Source organism: Balaenoptera acutorostrata, chromosome 3, assembly GCF_949987535.1.
Source record: "Balaenoptera acutorostrata chromosome 3, mBalAcu1.1, whole genome shotgun sequence".
NCBI lineage: Eukaryota > Metazoa > Chordata > Mammalia > Artiodactyla > Balaenopteridae > Balaenoptera > Balaenoptera acutorostrata.
Window position 1 is genome coordinate 39,075,382 of NC_080066.1, and position 17,501 is coordinate 39,092,882.

Below are 17,501 nucleotides of genomic sequence, written 5' to 3' on the forward strand. Positions count from 1 at the left end.
TAAGATTGAGATTTTTTTTTTTGATATGGATGACTGTGCAGAAGAGTTATTAACACAGTGGTCTGAGACTGCTATCCTTAGAAAGGTCTGCTTCCAAGGTTGGCCCTTGGCTGGTGGCTGGGAATTTGCCTGGTAAACAGTTTTTTCCTATACTGATATAAAACTCCCTAAACAATGAGAAGCTTACTTACTGTGCCTAAACTATTTGTACAAACAATATAGTTTATGCTGAAAACCTGATTTCCTTCTGGGAGTTAGGAATTTTGGTACATGCTAAGTAAGGGTGCCTATGTGACCAGCTGCCAATAAAAAACCTTGGGGGGCTTCCCTGGTGGCGCAGTGGTTGAGAATCTGCCTGCCAATGCAGGGGACACGGGTTCGAGCCCTGGTCTGGGAGGATCCCACATGCCGCGGAGCAACTGGGCCCGTGAGCCACAATTACTGAGCCTGCGCGTCTGGAGCCTGTGCTCTGCAACAAGAGAGGCCGCGATAGTGAGAGGCCCGCGCGCCGTGATGAAGAGTGGCCCCCGCTTGCCACAACTAGAGAAAGCCCTCCCACAGAAACGAAGACCCAACACAGCCAAAAATAAATAAAATAAATAAATTAAAAAAAAAAAAAAAAAAAAAAACCTTGGGTGCTAATAAGCTTCCCTAGTAGAATAAGCTTTGCATATGTTATCACAACTTATTTGAATATGCTTTGCATACGTTATCACAACTCATTTGCTGGAAGAATTAAGTGCATCCTGTGCAATCTCACTTGGAGAGGACTCTTAGAAGCTTGCACCTGGTCTCCTGTGGACTTCACCCTATGTGCCTCACGCCTCTGTTTTTTGCTTTGTATCCTTTAACTCTAAATCTCAGCCATGAGAACAAATTTACGCTCAGTTTTATCAGTCCTTCTAAAGAAATCTTTAAACACAGAGGTGGTTTTGGGGACCCCCAATACAACAAACAATTGTTCCAGCACCGTTTGTTGAAAAGACCATCCTCTCTCCACTGAATTACCTTGGGATCTCCGTCAAAACTCCACTGACCAGGGACGACGTTGGTGGTGCAGTGGTTAAGAATCCGCCTGCCAATGCAGGGGACACAGGTTCGAGCCCTGGTCCGGGAAGATCCCACATGTCGCAGAGCAACTAAGCCCCTGTGCCACAACTACTGAAGCCCGCCTAGAGCCCGTGCTCTGCAACAAGAGAAGCCACCGCAATGAGAAGCCCGCACACCGTAACGAAGAGTAGCCCCCGCTCACTGTAATTAGAGAAAGCCTGCACGCAGCAACGAAGACCCAACGCAGCCCAAAAATAAATTAATTAAAAAGAAAAAAGAAAAAACTCAACTGACCAACTTTATACTTGTTCAATTGTTTTGTTCATTTTAGGTGGTTTACACTCCACATAAATTTTATTATTATATATATTTTAAATTTATTTATTTATTTTTGGCTGCACTGGGCCTTCGTTGCTGTGCGTGGGCTTCCTCTAGTTGCAGAGAGTGGGGGCTACTCTTTGTTGCGGTGCGCGGGCTTCTCATTGTGCTGGCTTCTCTTGTTGCAGAGCACGGACTCTAGAGCACAGGCTCAGTAGTTGTGGCGCACGGGCTTAGTTGCTCCGCGGCATGTGGGATCCTCCCGGACCAGGGCTCGAACCCGTGTCCCCTGCATTGACAGGCAGATTCTTAACCCCTGTGCCACCAGGGAAGTCCAAGATATTTTTAATTATTAAAAAAAAATTCAATGCTTGCCTGAGTATGCCAGTAGACTTTAAAATATTCTAATCTTTAACCCAGCAATGTGGTCAAATATTCAGGTACAACAACATTCATGGTGAAAAACTGGAAACAACAGAAATGCTCCAAAACAGTTAAATAAATTACTGTATACATAAAGAACACTTTTTAGCATTAAAAATTATGTGTCAAAGAACATTTAATGAAATGGGAAAATACTTAAAACATAATATTAAGAGATAAAAGCTAGATAAATCTTATGATTCCAATTTTGTATAAATATACATATATGAGTGCTGGGATTAGTAATAATATTTTTAAAAATATTTTCCTGTATTTTCTACAATGAACCTGAAAAATCCGATGTCTGGTACAGTGCCTGGCAACCACTGTAGCTCAATAAATGTTATTTTAAAAAGGGCAAATAAAAGTATTACAATAGCTGTTCTCTGAAATGACTTCCACTTAATCTATTTGCTAGATTATCTAATGCTCGCCATCCTATAAAATATGTATGCTGAAGTACACAGCATACTAAATGCTAGCAATTGTAGTGCAATCCCTCATGACTGCAAACTTCTGTTCCCACTGGCTGAATTATATCCTAATCACAAGTCAGTAGTAATATTTGTTCCACTCAGTTTTTGCTAACTGTACCATCGTTGTTAATTATGTGATCTAACCAGACATTCTGTAAACTGTTGGAAACCAAGTGCAAAACGAAAAAGAAGTTGTTTCTGGGAATTCCCTGGCCGTCCAGTGGTTGGGACTCTGCACTTTCACTGCCGAGGGCACAGGTTCAATCCCTGGTCGGGGAACTAAGATCCCACAAGCCACGTGGCATGGCCAAAAACAACAACAACAACGAAAAAAACGAGAAGTTGCTTTTATAAAAACTAAGTTGAATGTTTTGGAAAGACTTAATAAAAGTAAATCTCTAAAACCAATTTCTGATGAATTAGGGGTAAGACAATTCTAATAACTTAGGGGAAAAACTGAACATATCTAGAAGATTTCTATACTAAGACTGTATCTGAAGTGTCTTAAAGTTTTTATCCTACTTTACGTAAGCAAAACCTTGAAATTATAGGCAATACATTAAAGTTATGGTTTGTCTGAGAGACAGGAAGTTCCAAATGGCAGACTCATACTCAAAACCAAAAGAACTTGGCCTTAAAACTAAAGACTGGTAAATTAACAGTACATTTAAATATTTCAAATTAAAATAAAACATTTAAGGTGTTTTAACTATTCTTTATGATTCCTCACCTTAAACGACTTTTTGGCTAAGCATCACTAACTACTGGTCCTAACTGCATTAAATAAGAGCATACCTACTGTACTTTGATAATCAGAAAAAAAATTATTAAAATTAAACGGATTATTAGTGGAGTTGGGGAGGGAAGTACTACATCTCTTCACTCTGCTGATTTACCTCATAAAGCATGAGTCGAACATCAGCCTGCTGGCCTAAGCATCTCCTCAAACTATCCATGATCTCAAGGCAAAAGGTTTCATTGGCGACAGAATTGTAACGGCTATGGACATCCACATGGACCTGAAAAGAAGAGAGGCCAGTTCATGTCTATCTTACCAGAGTAAGTAGTTTCTATTAAGGGGGTAAAATGAGTTGATGTACTTGGTCAAAGAACCTTACATTTAGCTTTCCCCATATGCCAAAACCCAGGACTGAGGCCGACATTATAATCATTATTAGGCCATGATAAGTTATCACTCTTATTCTAGTTCGGACTAAGAGAATTTTCAAGCACTTAAAAAAATTAACTCTTCCTTATTCCTTAAGATTTTCCTTGGCAATGTCACCTGCTTAGGAAGGCACACAGATTATTTCATGCCTCTAGAATTCAGTAGTCATAATAAACTTGATTTTACATAAAAGGTCTAAAAGACTTCCTTAAATGTCTTCAATAGCTAGAAGAATTGAGCTCTTTTTGGTTCTGTGAACTCCTGAGAGTTTTACAGGTAGGTAGTTGTTTTGTTTTGGACTTGACAAAGAATAACACTGCTTGTTTGATTCACATAATAAATTCAGCCATTATAGACCAAGAACTCCTAATCCTTACTTCAGGCATCTTAGTGAGGAAGTTAATACTGACTGAGGTCAAATCCCAGTTCTACCCATTACTGGCCATATCACCTTGGGCAAGTTACTTAACCTCTCTCAGTCTCAGTTTTCTTACCCTTAAATTGGGGATAATAACAATACATAAATGATACCCAGTGTTAATAATATTTAATCTATGCCATATGTTATAAACAAAAGTTTTGTATAGTTATACCAGAGCAATAAAGGATTCTTAATGAAACTGGTAAACAGATACGTCTCTTATTTACAAATCGTATATTACTGAATTTAAATGACAAAGACAATTTTATTGCTGCAAAACCTAGATTATCAAATTACTGTAAAAAGTTTTGTTTTCTCAGGTTACAGGTTTTAATAGATGTGCAAAGTAAATAAACTATTAAAACTGGGAACAATAACAGTATTTAGCCTCAGAGAATTGCCGTGAAGATTAAATGAGAAAATAAATGTAAAGCACTTAGCATAGAGTCTAGCACAGTGCTGTCCAGTAGAAACACAATACAAATCACAAATGCAAGCCACACATATAATATTAAATTTTCTAGTAGCCAAATCAAAAAAGTAAAAAGAAACTGGTGAAATTAATTTTAATATTTTATTTAACCCAACACAGCCAAAATATTATCTCAACACATAATCAAAATAAAAAATTATTAATGAGATAGTTTACATTCTTTTATCTCACACAGAGTCTTCAAAATCCAGTGTGTGTTTTACACATAGAGCAACACTCAATTTGAACTAGCCACATTTCAATCAATATTCAGTTCAACAGCCACCTTGAGGCTAGGGACTACCATATTGAAAAGCACAGTTAACACACAGCAAATTTTCCATTAAAAAGTGTTGGCTGATATCATCATCATCATCAGACTCTCAGTTTCAGGATCATTTGTACAACCAGAACAGGACTAAAAGAAAAGAGTCTGCACATCATCAGCTCCTGCATCAGTGCACACACTATAAGCTGGTGTGAAAAAAAATCCTTACCTGGCTAATACCAATAGACTGACTGCACTGAGAAGACGACAAGCTGCCTAAAACTTTAAAGTTCTTCAGGAGCAGCAAAAACCCAGCAACTGCAGATTTTCGGGCATCAAGCTGGCTAGCTCAGGAATAGACACAGAAGAAGTTACCAAACAGTACTGATTTCACAAGAATAGGCTTCTGGGTCAGAAAAATTCAGTTAGTTCTGTACAGGAAGGGAATATGTATAAACAATGAAGCACAAAGCAAAATAAATTGAATTTATATACTCAAAATAAGGCATCAGCTGTTCACAGCAATTAGTAGTATAGGAATTCAGCTGAATTTTACATTATCTACTTAACCTCATGACACTATCTATACTTTCCTCTATCCTGCTGACAAATCTATGAGGGAAATGAGAACAAGAGTGCTGAAAGGCTGGACAATGGGTTGATAACTCAAATGTAAGTACTAAATATAGCAAAGGAAATTGCTGATTTTCTCTGAGTTTAAAGGAGCACTTCCTTTCTTCATAGAGGAGTGCAGTGCTTGGTGCCTTATAAACCCTCCATCCAGAAAAATGATACACTCATCTCACTGAGGCTCAATGATTAATTCATGTTATAGATGCTACAATATACAACCTTGGCCTATCAGACATGCTTTTGGGTAAGGAGTAACAACAAACTGTCAATTCTAGACTAGGGATAAATAGCATATGGCTACTTACTAGCTGCTCCTCTGAATATCCATGGGTGTATTATAATATGGCCAATGTGATATGAATTTGGTATCTTATCCTTAAAGTAACAAATGCTTCCCACATATTACCCATCTCATAATATCTTTAGGAGATGGTATTGTCATCTCTAGCTTGGGTTAGGAATTTGCATGACTGCTGTGAACAGGCTGTACCAGAGATGACTGCCGAGAGGCCTCTAAGTAACATGAGAAAGCATCACTTCCTCAGATCGCACGGGTGGCTACATACCTGGCAAACATAGCTTTCCGAAGGACAAGTATCAAGGAGTCTCTTATTGACAAGCTGACTTTTAGAAGGGGCTGAAAGAGGAAGAATCGGTAGGTAAAAACAGCAATTTGTTTATTAGCCTTAGCACATTTCTACTCAATACTGTTACCATTTGGCTTTTATAAGAAAGTTTGGCTCTGTTTTATAAACAAGTTGCATTGTTTATTACACTTAGTAATAAGGACAATTTTATGTTTTGAAATGCTAAATTGAAACTAGTTGTGAATACCTTTAAACCTACTGTCCTCAATTAATAATTTCCTAAGAGCCTTTCAATTACTTCACTAACTTGAAACTGAATCAAAGGGGAGAGAATAGCACTATGAAGAGGGGGTAAACTTGGAAAATAGACTCTATTTTAATAGAAAGTTTTATGTTCTAGAATCAAGGGAAACAGTATTTCTTACACGTACATATGTGTAAGAAATACATCAGACCTCCACTCGGCAGTTCAACCTCAGTTGTGGTAAGCTCCTTAGGAGTCAAGACTTACCTGCACTGCCTTCAGCAGCCCTTGTACGGTTTGAAGGGGCAGAAAGGACAAATAGTCAAAAGTTTCTGTGACTTTAGAAGAACAACTTTGAAGAACTAAGGGTGAATACATGATGATATTTGAAAGCAGGTCTGAAAAACAGAATCTATAATCAGTTGCCTCTAATAACTAAAAACGTTTCAAATAAAAGGAACATAAAATGGAGAAAGAAATGGTAAAAAGTTTTTTGTTTCTTTCTCAAATAAGCCAAGTACACTGCAATATAGATTTCTACTGATTCTATATATTAATACTTTAAGGTCAATGTAACCAGGATACTTGTAAAATTTCTTCTGGTGATAGTGTAAGACTATAAAAATTAAACTGTCTAAAAGAAAGGAAGAAACCCATTATACTGCCTGAATACGTAGCACACATTGTCTTCATATTTCCAAACTGAAATAAATCAATAAATATTTATGAATTTCTATTATGTGCAAGCATAATAATATGGTCCTATAAGGAATATTCAAAAGCACAAAACCTGGTCTCTCTTCCTTCAAGAATGTTAATTTAGCTGGAAGTCAAGAAAAAAATATTTTAAAAGAATGAAAGAAGTAATAGAATGATATCAAAAATCTAATAATTCCAAACATTGTTTATTGTCTAGCAAATGGTAAAGAGAGAGTTTAAACAGGAGTGCAAAGGAAGAGATCATTATGAGATGGTGCGCTTTAGGAGAGCAAAGAGAAGAAGGAATTTAAGCTGGATTCTAAAAGATAGGTAACATTTAGATGCACAAAGAACTGGAAAGAACTATTATATTTAAAGGGAAAAGTATGAGTAAAAGTACAGGAAAGGCAAGTGTAAGACATACAGAGAATGGTGGGGAAATCTGTGGAGATAGGGTGAAGCATTCAGAAAAGTAAATAATGGAAGTTAATGCTGGAAAGGCAGGTTGGATCAAATTGTCAAGGACTTTTTTTTTTTTTGGCCGTGGCACATGGTTTCTGGGATCTTAGTTCTGCGACCAGGGATCAAACCCAGGCCCATGGCAGTGAAAGCACTGAGTGCTAACCACTGGCCCACCAGGGAATTCCATCAAGGACTTTAAATACCAGGATAAAGAGCTGGTAATTTATGAAAGAAGGTATTGGTGAGTTTTGAATGACAGAGTGGTATTTTAGGAATACTGATCTGGCGGCAATTTGCAAGGAGAATCGCTGCAGAGAAAAAAGAAAGCAGGGAAACCAGTTAGGAAGCTGTGGTAGTAGTCTAAATGCAAGGTTATAAGACTGGGAATTAGGCAATGCGTGTACGTGTGTGGGGGAGGGTATAAAAAAGAAGAAAGAGGTAACAGTATGAGGGAAAGAATGAAAGAACTTAGGTACCAAGTGTATTTGAGAAGACTAAAAGGAATTCTAGCCTCTGAGACTCAGAGCCGTGTTTCAGATAACAGAAATAGGGACAACGGAAAGGGGAATTTGTTTGAAGGAAACAGTATTGCATTTGAAATAAAAGGAAAAAAAATACTAAATGGAAATATCCAGCAGGAATGAAGTCATTGAAGTACTGAACTAAGGAAAGAGGAGAGTCTTGACATAAAGACTTGGGAGCCATGCCCACAAAAGACCCCACCAAAATAACTGAAATCATGAGAAGGGTATGATATCTGCAAGTGAGAGAATGTATAAAAAGAGGGACAGACACTGCCCACCAGGATGGAGTAAGAGTAACCAGATTTATCTTCCCACTTTAAACATCTACAACAAAACAAGCCAAATTACATGAAACAACAATTTTCAGACACCAGACAAGAAGCAGTACAGACAATGATCCCTGAGAGAAGGGAAATAAATGAGGAGAGGCTTATATAATTGCCCCATCTTACTGCCTGGAGAGTTTCTAGGCAGTAGCACAGAGAGGGGAAACTCAGAATCCAGCAGTCTTCCTGAGTTAGAGAGACAGAGTTGACAATTCAGGAAAGCCAAGGCAGCTAGAATTCACAGGGCAGAGTACCAGAAAGGAAAGAGCTGCATGGAAAGAGAGCCCTGGAGATGTGCAGGTAGCTCCCCTTGTATGTTAGCTGCATGCTAGTCAGTGCATCTGTATGAAAAAACAACCTGAAGTCAGGGAAAAAATCACAGGCAAGCAGTAGGCAAATCCATTCTCAGAGGTCATAAAGGACAGGAAATAGTTTATATTCACAACTTCCACAGTGGAGACACCTCATAATATACAAGGAGCATTGCTTTAATTGTAGCACCAAGTTGGCCCTAGATTAAATGCTGTCTGGTCTTACATAACACAACATAAAAATAATCATAAAAAGGATTAAATGCTTTCCAAGAAACTTAAAGCTCAATAATATTTGAAGGAAAAAAAAATCCAGCAAATTAACAATGTGAAATTCACAGTGTCTGCCATCCAATCAAAATTATTAATCATGCAAAGAAGCAGGAAAACACAACTCATGACGAAGAGGAAATAAATCAATAAAAACAGATCAGAAATTACACAATGATAGAGTTAGTAGACAAGGACATTAAAAGAACTAAAATAAATATATGTTCAAGAAGGTAAGGGAAGGAAATTCCCTGGTGGTCCAGTGGTTAGGACTTGGTGGTCTCACTGCCAGGGGTCCAGGTTCGATCCCTGGTTGGGGAACTAAGATCCTGCAAGAAGATGTGGCACAGCAAAAAAAAAAAAAAAAAAAGGTAAGGGAAGCATGTTTAAAAAAAAGAGACAGGGAAGATATGGAAGACATAAATCAAACATCTAAAAATGAAAAATTTAATGGATAAGATCACTGCAGAAGATTTTGGAATTTGAATTTACAGCAATAAAAACTAAAATGAAACACAAAGTAAAAAAGACTAAAGAAAGGATATCCATGAGCTGTGTAACAACTTACAGCCACTTAACATATGTGTAACTGGAGTTGCAGAAGACTCTGTGTGTGTGTGTGTCTGTGTGTGCGTGCGTGTGCACCAGTGAGGAAGAAGATGACAGAAAAAATTTTTTGAAGAGATAATACCTGAAGAATTTTCAAACTTGATGAAAACCATAATCTTACAGATCCAAGCAGCTTAACAAACCTCAACCACAAGAAACATGAAGGAAACAACACTAAAGCACATCATAATTAAATTGCTTAAAACCACTGATAAAGAAGAAATCTAAAAAGAAAAAAGACATTATAAAGAGAAGAAAAAAGAGAAGAATGAAAGCAGACTTTTCATTGGAAATGATGAAAGCCAAAATGCAGTACAGCAATATCTTTAAAGCACTAAAAGAAAAAAAGTCAGGCTTCCCTAGTGGCGCAGTGGTTAAGAATCTGCCTGCCAATGCAGGGGACACGGGTTCGAGCCCTGGTCTGGGAAGATCCCACATACCGCGGATCAACTAAGCCTGTGAGCCACAACTACTGAGCCTGTGCGTCTGGAGCTTGTGCTCTGCCACGGGAGAGGCCGCAACAGTGAGAGGCCGGCGCACCGCGATGAAGAGTGGCTCCCGCTTGCTGCAACTGGAGAAAGCCCTCGCACAGAAACGAAGACCCAACACAGCCAAAAATAAATAAATAAATAAATAAATTAAAAAACTAAAAAAAGAAAAAAAAAAAGAAAAAATGTCAATCTAGAATTCTATACCCAATGAAAATGTCTTTTAAGAAGTAACATGAAATGAAGACTTCTTCTGATACACAAAATAATTCATCGTCAGCAGATGAGCAGTATAAGAAAATTAAAGGCAGTCCTTCAGACAGAAAGAAAGTGATACTAGATAGAAATCTGGATTTACACAAAGGAAAAAGCACCAGAAATGGGAAACACATGGGTAAAAATAAAAAGACTTATTATTTTTAAAAATTCTGAAAAAGATAAATGTTTAAAGCTAAATTAGGGCTTCCCTGGTGGCGCAGTGGTTAAGAATCCGCCTGCCAATGCAGGGTACATGGGTTCGAGCCCTGGTCCGGGAAGATCCCCCATGCCGCGGAGCAACTAAGCCCATGTACCACAACTACAGAGCCTGTGCTCTAGAGCCTGTGAGCCATAACTACTGAGCCCGTGTGCCACAACAACTGAAGCCCGCATGCCCTAGAGCCCGTGCTCCGCAACAAGAGAAGCCACCACAATGAGAAGCCCAAGCACCACAACAAAGAGTAGCCCCCACTCGCCGCAACTAGAGAAAGCCTGTGCACAGCAACGAAGACTCAATGCAGCCAAAGATTAAAAAAAAATAAAAATAAAAACAAGCTAAATTAACAACAATGTAGATATAATTCAATATACTGACAGAGAAGTAAAATGCATGAGAATGCACAAAAGCTACTGGAGTAGGGGTAAAAAATGGAAGTATACTGTTGTAATGCTCTTATACTATATGTAAAGAGGTATGCTACTACTTGAAGGTAGACTATGATAAGTTAAAGATGTATATCATAAACCCTAAAGCAACCCAAAAGAAAATAAAACAAGAGATATAACTAATCAAATTAGCAAGATAAAACGGAATCATTAAAAACCAAAAAAACTCAATTCAAGAGAAGGGAGAAGAAAAAAAAGGGAACAAAAAACAGACAGACAAAGTAGAAAACAAATAGCCGGATGATAATCACATTAAATGTAGATGGCCTGCCCTGATTAAAAGTCAGAGATTGTCAAACTGGATAAAAAAAGTAAAACACAATTGTATGTTGTCTATAATAAAACCCAAGTTAACTATAAAGACATAAATAAGTTAAATCTAAAAAGATGGAAAAAATATACCATGTTAACACTGATAAAAAGAAAGCTGCAGAGGTTATATTAATATCAAAGTAGACTTCAGAGTAAATAATATTGCCAGGAACAAAAAGGTCATTTCATAACAATTAATGGATCCATTAACCAAGAGGACATAACAATCCTCAATGTTTATGCCCTATAACAGAGCTTTAAAATTCCTGAAGCAAAAACTGATAGAACTGAAAGGCACAGACAGTCATTTCTATAAATACAAAGTCAGAGATTTCAGCACCCCTCTCTTAATAGTTAACAGAATAAGTAGATAGAAAATCAGTAAGGACACAGGAGACTTGAATAATCTGACCTCAGTGATTTATAGACAACTACCTAATAATAGAATACATATTATTTTCAATAGCATGCAGAACATTTATCAAAATGGACCATATTCTGAGAATAAAACAAGTCTCAATAAATTTTTAAAAATTCACATCATACAAAGTATGTTTTATAACCACAAATTAGAAATCAATAACAGAAAACCTGGAAAATCTACAAATACTTGAAAACTAAACAACACTTCTGAATAACCCACGGGTTAAAGAACAAATCACAAAAGAAATTAAAAGTATTTGGAACGGAATGAAAATAAAAAACACAATTTATGGGATGCAGCTAAAGCAACGTTTAGAAGGAAATTTATAGTTTAATGCTTGTATTGAAAAAAAACAGAAAGGTCTCAAATTAATGACATAAGCTTTTAATCAAAAGAAGCACAGACTAACCCAAAGTAGCAGTAGAAATAAAACAAAAAAGAGCACATATCAATAAAACTGAAAACAAAAACAACAGAGAAACTCAATGAAACCAAAAGCTGGTTCTTGGAGAAAAATCAATAAAATTGATAAACCTCTTGCTAGACTAATCAGGAAAAAGAGAAAAGATGCAAATTACGGCTTTCAGGAGTAAGAAAGGGCAAATCAATATAGATCCTAGAGACATTAAATGGAATATTCTGAACAACTTCATGACAATAAATTTGATAACTTAAGATGAAATGGTCAAATTCCTTGAAAGACACAAACTACCAAAGTTCACCCAGAAGATTTAGATAACCTGACTAGCCCTACTTCTATTAAAAGAATGGATTTTGTAGTTAAAACCCTTCACACAAACAAAAGGAAACTTCAATCATCAGGAAGGAAAAAAAAGCAGTATCAATATCTAGGTAAATATAACAGACCAGAAGTTGGCACACTTTTTCTGTAAAGGGCCAGACAATAACTATTTTAGGCTTAATGGGTCATGTGAGATATATATACATATATATATCATGAGTTGGTATATATATATATATATATATATATATATATATATATATATATACACACACATACCAACTCAACTCAGCTGGTAAAGTATAAAAGCAAGACAGAAAACACATAAATGAGCATGGCTGTATTCCAATAATACTATATTTTATGAACTCTGAAGTCTAAAATTTTCATGTATCATGATATATTCTTCTTTTGATGTTTTTCAATCACTTAAAAGAGCAAAATGAACCCAAAGCAAGCAAAAGGAAGGAAATAATAAAAAGCAGAATTTGGTGAAATTGAAAAAAAAAAAAAAAAAAAAGAGAAAATTCAAACTAAAATCTCATTCTTTCAAAGATTAGTAAAACTGGCAAGCTTCTAAGCCAGATTGATAAAGAAAAAAAGAAAAAAGACATATCACTGATATCAAGAATGTCTAGATTTGGAGATGACATGATCTCTATGTAGAAAATCCTAAGGAATTGCCAAAAAAGCGACTAGAACTAATAAGTGGGTTTAGCATGGTTGCAGGATATAAGGTCAATATTAAAAAAGCAACTATTTCTACACAATAGCAATCAACAATCAGAGATTGAAAATTTTAAAAATACTATTTACAACAGTGTCAAAAAAATGAAATAGGGATCAACTGACAAAAGATATGCAAGATCCACGCACTGAAAACTACAAAACATTGCTGAAAGAAATTGAAGACCTAAATAAATGGAGAGATACATTGTGTTCGTGGGTTAGAAGACTCAATATTGTTAAGATGCCAATTCTCTCCCTAATTAATCCATACATTTGAGGCATTCTCCATCAAAACTTGAGCAGACCTTTTATAAAAACTGACAAACTGATTAGAATATTTATTTGGAAATGCAAAGGACCTAGAATAGACAAAATTATTTGGAAAAAGAACAAAGTTAAAAGACTTACACTATTGCTTTTAAGACACATTATGACGCTATAGCAATCAAGACGTAACACACACATAGCTCACTGGAATAGAACAGATTCCTAAAATAGACCCACACATGTATGGTTAGTTGATTTCAATAAAGATGTCATGGTACCTCAATGAAGAAAAGGTAATCTTTTCAAAAAATTGTGTTGGAACAACTGGATAGCCTTAAGCAAAAAGATGAACCCTGTTATGTCACACCCTATACAAAATTTAACAAAAATGGATCATAGATCTAAGTATAAGAGCTGAAACTATAAAGCTTCTAGTAGAAAATATAGGAGAAAATCTTAGTGACCTTGGGTTTGGCAAAGATTTTTTTTAATACATGACATAAAAAGCAGGAACTATACAAAGAAACTGATGAACTGGTAACTGATAAATTATAAATGTTGGTTCTTCAAATGACACTGTTACAAAAATTAAAAGTCAAACCACAGATCAGGAGAAAATATCTGCAAAACATATATCTGACAAAGGACTTGTATTTAGAATATATAAATAACTCTTACAACTCAGTAATAAAAAGGGAAACAACTCAACTTTTTAACAATGGACAGAAGACTTGAACAGACATTTAACCAAAGAAAATACAGAAATGACAAATAAGCATGGCAAATGTTCAATATATCATTAGGCGTTGAGGAAATGCAAACAAAAACACAATCAGATGCTATTACATAGCTATTAGAATGAGTAAAATTAAAAAGACTGATCATACCAAGAGTTGGTCACAATGTGGAGCAACTAGAAACACTGCTTATAGGAATGTAAAATGGTACAACGACTGTGGAAAATAGTCTGGCAGTTTCTTAAACTATAAAGCCTACACCTACCATACGGTGTACCCATTCCACTATAACATGTTTCCACACAGAAATGAAAGCATACATCCTCAGAAAGACTTATACATTAATGTTCATAGCAGCTTTATTCATGATACCCCAAAACTAGAAACAACCTAAAACCTGCACACAGGTGAATGGATAAATAAACTGTGGTTATACCCATATCAGGGAATACTACTAACAATAAAAAGGAATCAATTACTGATACATGTGACAACTACAGAAAAATCTCAAAAGAATTATGCTGAGTGAAAGAAGCCAGACCAAAAAGAAAGGGAAAAAAAAGGAGTACACACTGTAGGATTCCATTTACATAAATTTTTTAAAATTTATAGTGACAGAAAGCAGACCAGACTAGAGATGAGAGGTGGGAAGGAAGAGAGGGATGCAGGAACAAATTACAAAGAGGCACCAGGAAACATCTGTGGGTGATAGATATGTTCATCTTGACTGTGGTGATACTTTCTGTTTCGCAGGTGTATACATATGTCAAAAGTTATCAAACTGTTATACTTTAAATATGTGGACATTGTTATACCTCAATTATACTTCAGTAAAGCTGTAAAGAAAGAAAAAAAGTAGAATGAAGTGTCAAGTACAGAGCTTTGGAGAACCCTGACATTTAAGGACAGAAGAAAGAAAAGGAATCACTAAAGAAGAAAGAAAAACTGATCATAGGCAGGATAAGATGCAAATTATTACAGTTATCAACTTCAGGGGAGTTGTAAACAGTACAGAATGATAGAGAAATTAAGAAAGTTGGTGATTAAGATAAGACCAGTGGATTTAGGCATTAGGATATACGTATTAAAAGAACCAAACATTCAGAGGTCACCAAAGAGACCAGTACTGAAGTCAGAATGTCAAGGGTTAAGAGAACGGGAGGTCAGTGAGTGATAGCAGAAGGACAGCACTCACCTGAGAAGTATTCAAACAAAAAAGAGAGAAAGTTGATGCAAGACAGAAGTTTCACTCATTAGTTATATGCTCCTTTCCTTCTTGACAACCATAGACAATATAAATGCATTTATGTTTTACTGGCATCATAATCAAAGATGTCAATCTACTGTATCATTAAATTTTTTTTCCAGGACCAAAAGCATTATGACATTTAAATAAAAATGTTCCTGACAACTTTATCCACCCTTCCAAAGTTCAATACCTATGAAATGAGTGATGGGGGAGGATCCTCTGGTAACAACCCTGTTGAGGACTTGCTCCAGAATTTCTTGTCTGATCATCTCATGGATCTAAAAAGAACAGAAGAACCAATAAAATATTCCTTGGTGACCTTCAGCTTACAATTGTATCAATGCATGTTAGGCAGATTAAAGAACAGTTTGAATATGGGTAAAACTGGACTGTTTATTTCAAAGACAAATATAATGTGAATCATCTGGAAAGAATCACTCAATTCTACCCTCATTCTGTGCTCAGACAATTCATTAGCAGGGCAAACTTTTATTAGCCTAAAAGAGAGATCATATGAAAGTACTGCCACATATAAGGTCCAGCATCAAACAGGAATAATTCTACCTAGGTATCTATAACATGCCAACATCCATATTCCTGACAGTATGCAAAACTTTTATTTTTTATTTTTTAAATTAATTAATTAATTAATTTATTTTTGGCTGTGTTGGGTCTTTGTTTCTGTGCGAGGGCTTTCTCTAGTTGCGGCAAGCGGGGGCCACTCTTCATCGCGGTGCGCAGGCCTCTCATTATCGTGGCCTCTCTTGTTGCGGAGCACAGGCTCCAGACGTGCAGGCTCAGTAGTTGTGGCTCATGGGCCTAGTTGCTCCGCAGCATGTGGGATCTTCCCAGACCAGGGCTCGAACCCGTGTCCCCTGCATTAGCAGGCAGACTCCCAACAACTGCACCACCAGGGAAGCCCACAACTTTTATTTTAAAATTTAAAAGCCCATGAAAATTTCTGAAAACCTAGAAAATCTTCACCAAGCCCTTCCTCACTTTCTACAAGCAGAGCAATTGCCTAAAAAACGACCTGTTTTGAATTTTTACTTGAATTTTAGTTAAATTTCATACCTGAACTTGATAACTTTGGGGTACAGACTAATTTCTTTCAGACCTTGGACTAATAATTTGATTATTAGTAAATTCTATGTTCTATAGATACCTTGACAAAGCCAACATCTGTGTGAAATCAAGTGGAACCTTCTTAGTTTTAAAAAAGATTAATTTAAAAACAAAAACCATTTTCTTATTCTAAGAATATTTTTAATCAGATTATGGTTAAGGAGAGTCATATGTATCTAATACACAACTCTCAAGGACTATTATATGGCATTCACTTCATAGTTCTGGATCAGAACATCAGATTTACATTTAAATTGGCCTCCAAATAACATTTTCAGCAGATACTTTTGGTGTGTAGATACAGTGAACAATTGAATGTAAAGAAGATGTCTTAGAGAAATCACTAGCAAAGCAAATTTGTTTAGTCTCAGATATGATTTTTTTAACTTGAAATGAATTTTTGAAAGCTATTTCAGAAATTAAGATTGAGATGATAGTCATAATATGGTAATGAATTAAAAGAGTGTAAATTCCCCATTTTTGGTTCTTCAAAAACAATGAACCAGTAAGCATGATTCTTCAAGCTTGATGTTCTACAGCAACCTAAAAGATTATTTTTTGTATAAGGGAATTAAAAAAACCCAGAAATGATTTACTGCTAGAGGAAGAAGAGGAAATCATGAGGAAGTTAACTTATATTCAAACTTCTAAGAAATGGTCAGGAAGAACAGAAATTAGAATAAATGAAAATCTCATATAAATAAAGAGTGAGAAAGTAACTATTCCATCAAACTGGGTCTATAATGTTTCAATTACTATCCCAATCTCTGTTCTGGGAAACTGCTACATACTCAAATTGCCCTGTCCCCCAAACTCCCAAGTTAATGCCCTATTTATAATATAATTTAACAAAATTAGGGAATGGTTGCTAGAGTCTCACCTTGAAAGTTTCCAACAGGATATTAGCTCCCAGCTTACATGCATGCTGGTTTGGCATTCTAGAAAGACCTGAGCTGGCTTCAATAGTCTTTCCATCAAGAATCTTCTTTGGCCCATAGGAATCCATTAAAATGAAGCCAAGTTCTACCAGGCCCTGAGTAATATGATCCCAACTATGAACACTGCAAGAAAACAAAGTTTAGTTAAGAAGAAAAACTTAGTAAAATACCTTACCTCTATATTCTTTGCCATGTTACATATTTCCCAAACTTGACCTGGATAACCAACACTCCACATGAATTCTGAATTTCTTAATGAACAGTAATGCAAATGGCAGGCAAGCAATCTCTACCGACAGAACACC

At 36.1% G+C, this 17,501-nt stretch overlaps 1 protein-coding gene across 2 annotated transcripts in view; it reads right to left on the reverse strand.

The window, feature by feature from the left end:
- Positions 1–17,501, reverse strand: part of FANCI (FA complementation group I) — a 77,871-nt gene that overhangs the window by 27,124 nt on the left and 33,246 nt on the right. For both annotated transcript variants that reach the window (XM_028161894.2, XM_007194347.3), the window contains exons 13-18: positions 17,139–17,319; positions 15,324–15,411; positions 6,328–6,458; positions 5,796–5,866; positions 4,826–4,940; positions 3,164–3,286 (exon numbers count right to left, since the gene is read on the reverse strand). In XM_028161894.2, the coding sequence (XP_028017695.2) occupies positions 3,164–3,286; positions 4,826–4,940; positions 5,796–5,866; positions 6,328–6,458; positions 15,324–15,411; positions 17,139–17,319 (709 nt within the window). The remainder of the gene's footprint in view (positions 1–3,163; positions 3,287–4,825; positions 4,941–5,795; positions 5,867–6,327; positions 6,459–15,323; positions 15,412–17,138; positions 17,320–17,501) is intronic.